Source organism: Ctenocephalides felis, unplaced genomic scaffold, assembly GCF_003426905.1.
Source record: "Ctenocephalides felis isolate EL2017-DRISC unplaced genomic scaffold, ASM342690v1 CF-g0.4_SCAFFOLD_02965, whole genome shotgun sequence".
Taxonomy (NCBI): Eukaryota; Metazoa; Arthropoda; class Insecta; order Siphonaptera; family Pulicidae; genus Ctenocephalides; species Ctenocephalides felis.
Genome location: NW_020539119.1, coordinates 39 through 2,596, shown reverse-complemented (window position 1 = coordinate 2,596; position 2,558 = coordinate 39). Strand labels below are relative to the sequence as shown.

Below are 2,558 nucleotides of genomic sequence, written 5' to 3'. Positions count from 1 at the left end.
AATGGGCCGAAAATCGGAATTGAAAATTTTTACATTTCTCGACGTTTTGAAGGTTTCTGAACATTTTGGCATACCTCAGAAAAAATGGATGTGTGTGTGTGTGTGTGTGTATGTATGTATGGATACAAATTTCCAGTCACGTTTTAGGGCGCACGGATCAACCGATTTGAATGGTTCAAAAAACATTCGATTCCTATTGATAGGGAAAAGAGCTGATTAGTTTTTGGCAAAGGCAGGTCCAGCCGTTTCGGAAATACGGAGCAAAGAGTGCAGAAAATAGAAATCGGCTTTTTGAGAGAACGGAGTATCCGATTTGAATGATCTAAAAAACATTCAATTAGTAATGATTGGGAGAAGTGCTTATTAGTTTTTGGCAAAGGCAGGCGCAGCCATTTCGAAGATACGGAGCTAAATATGTGAAAAATGGCAGTTTTTGAGAGAACTAAGCGTCCGATTCAAATGATTCAAAGAACTTTTTGCTTGTCTTAACAAAATAATCGATTTTGGAAAAAAAAATTTTGTTCCATTTTTTTTTTTTTTTTATTTTATGTATATCGAAAATAATTCAGATTTTATTTTTAATTCTGACTATAGTTCTAATATACTTTACAAATAATTTCAACTTTGCAATTCAGTTTATATAATTCTTATAACTATTAGACAATGTTAAAATATTTATAATAATCTATTTGAAAACATTCAGTATTCCTCGAACATTTCGTTACGGTACGGGAAGTTCCAGCAATTTTCCTTAAGGCACGATGCCATAATTGCCTCAAGACAGAATTCCACTTACAGCTAGTTTGGATTTGTATTGCTCGATCGGAGTGGAAAATATGGTTTCTTATTTTGTAGAATCGGTGTGGAATAAATAGAAATAGTTTTTTGTAAAATCTGCTTTCCGAAATTATTAATCGTATGTTATAATATATCTATTTATATTTTTAACTTTGTCTTTTATATAGTTCTATGCATAGACATATTAGATATAGGAAATACGAACACAATATTAGCTGCAGTTATTTAAATTGTTATTATTAAATATCATTAAAAAAATTACTAGCATTGAGAAACAAGTTAGTCAAATAGTTCACTGGCGCTCCTACTATTACATCTGAGCGAAAAAGCACCACTTGCACTTACACATATAAAGAAACTCTATTGACCATATTCAAAATCGTGGAAAGCGCCTTCAACTAGATGAAAACAGTTATAAAAGGCCCAAATGCAATTTGGAGACGTGAGTTGTATAACATTTGTTGAGTTGAGAACATCTGAGACTGATAAAAGAGGAAATAAAAGTTCGGGTCCTTGAGTGAAAGTAAAATATAGAATGGATTTAATACAAGGTATTTTTTTATATATATATATATATATATATATATATATATATATATTATATTATTATTGCCTATTATTGTTTGGCTTTGGTCTCGGATACACGAGTACTTTCATATAATATTTTATTTATTAATTACTCTTTATTTTTTATTCTTTATAAAAAAGAAATTACTGACATTTGGTGCTTGTTTCCAATTATTAATTTTTTACAAACTGTATTAATATGTGAAAGTGATAATCTAGATCACTTATTAAGTTTTCTATAGTCACCACAGAGTCTATAAGATCCATCCTTTTTGACACCATATGTATAGGACTTGCCCACGGACTGCTTGAAGGTCTCAAAATGCCCCTGTTCAGGAGATTTTGTATCTCGGCTTTTGCAGCTGATGCTTTTTCACCAAAAATCTTCCTGAACCGGGCAGCAACTGGTGGACCTGTTGTGGGAATTCTGTGGGCAAAAGGAGATGGTTTTATTGTTAATGCCTGTTGTGTTTTCGTAATTGTTATATATTTATTGAGCAGGTTTCTGAATGGTTCCTGTGGGTTAATTGTGGAAATGTTAATGTTCTGGGTCTTCAGCACTTTGCCATCAGAGGCTAAGCCTGTCGTTGAATCAATTAGTCTTTTGCCTTTCAGGTCTATTAGTAGATTGTAGTAGCTTAGCAAGTCTGCACCGATTATGGCTGTTGCCACATCTGCTACTGTGAATTGCCAAGTGAAGGGTCTGCGCAGCGAAAGGTCCAGCTCGAGAGTCCGCTTTCCATAGGTGAATATTCGGCTGGAATTGGCTGCATACAGAACAAGCTCTTCCTTGGCACGTCCGGTTGCAAACTTGCTAGCTGGAAGTATCGAGAGAAACAGAGCCAGAGTCTATAAGAAAATTTATCCGTGTTTTTCTGTCTGTCACACTTAGTCGGAGTTCTGGACAGACATAATTAATATCACCATCATTGGAAATTCAGACAGCAGTCTGATTCAATTTGATTTATATAATTGGTGACCGCGACTGAGGAAACACGTGGCTGAAATTCTGAAATTGACACTTTAAAGCGAGGTATACTATATCATTAATAATGTCTTCACCCTCAAACACAGAAGCCTCACAAGATCTAAATAAATCGATCGCTCACGATTTGACGAAACTCAAGTTCGCACGCATGTGCGAGTAACTCCAACCAGAGAAACAATGATTTAAAAACGGAACAAGTTTTCAA

At 34.4% G+C, this 2,558-nt stretch overlaps 1 protein-coding gene across 1 annotated transcript; it reads right to left on the bottom strand.

The window, feature by feature from the left end:
* Positions 1 to 1,539: 1,539 nt before the first annotated feature.
* On the bottom strand, positions 1,540 to 2,183 carry LOC113381614 (the record flags this gene model as incomplete). Its single annotated transcript, XM_026620414.1, has 1 exon — positions 1,540 to 2,183. A coding segment is annotated over one exon (644 nt), but the record flags the coding sequence as incomplete, so codon positions are not given.
* Between the last annotated feature and the right edge of the window lie 375 nt (positions 2,184 to 2,558).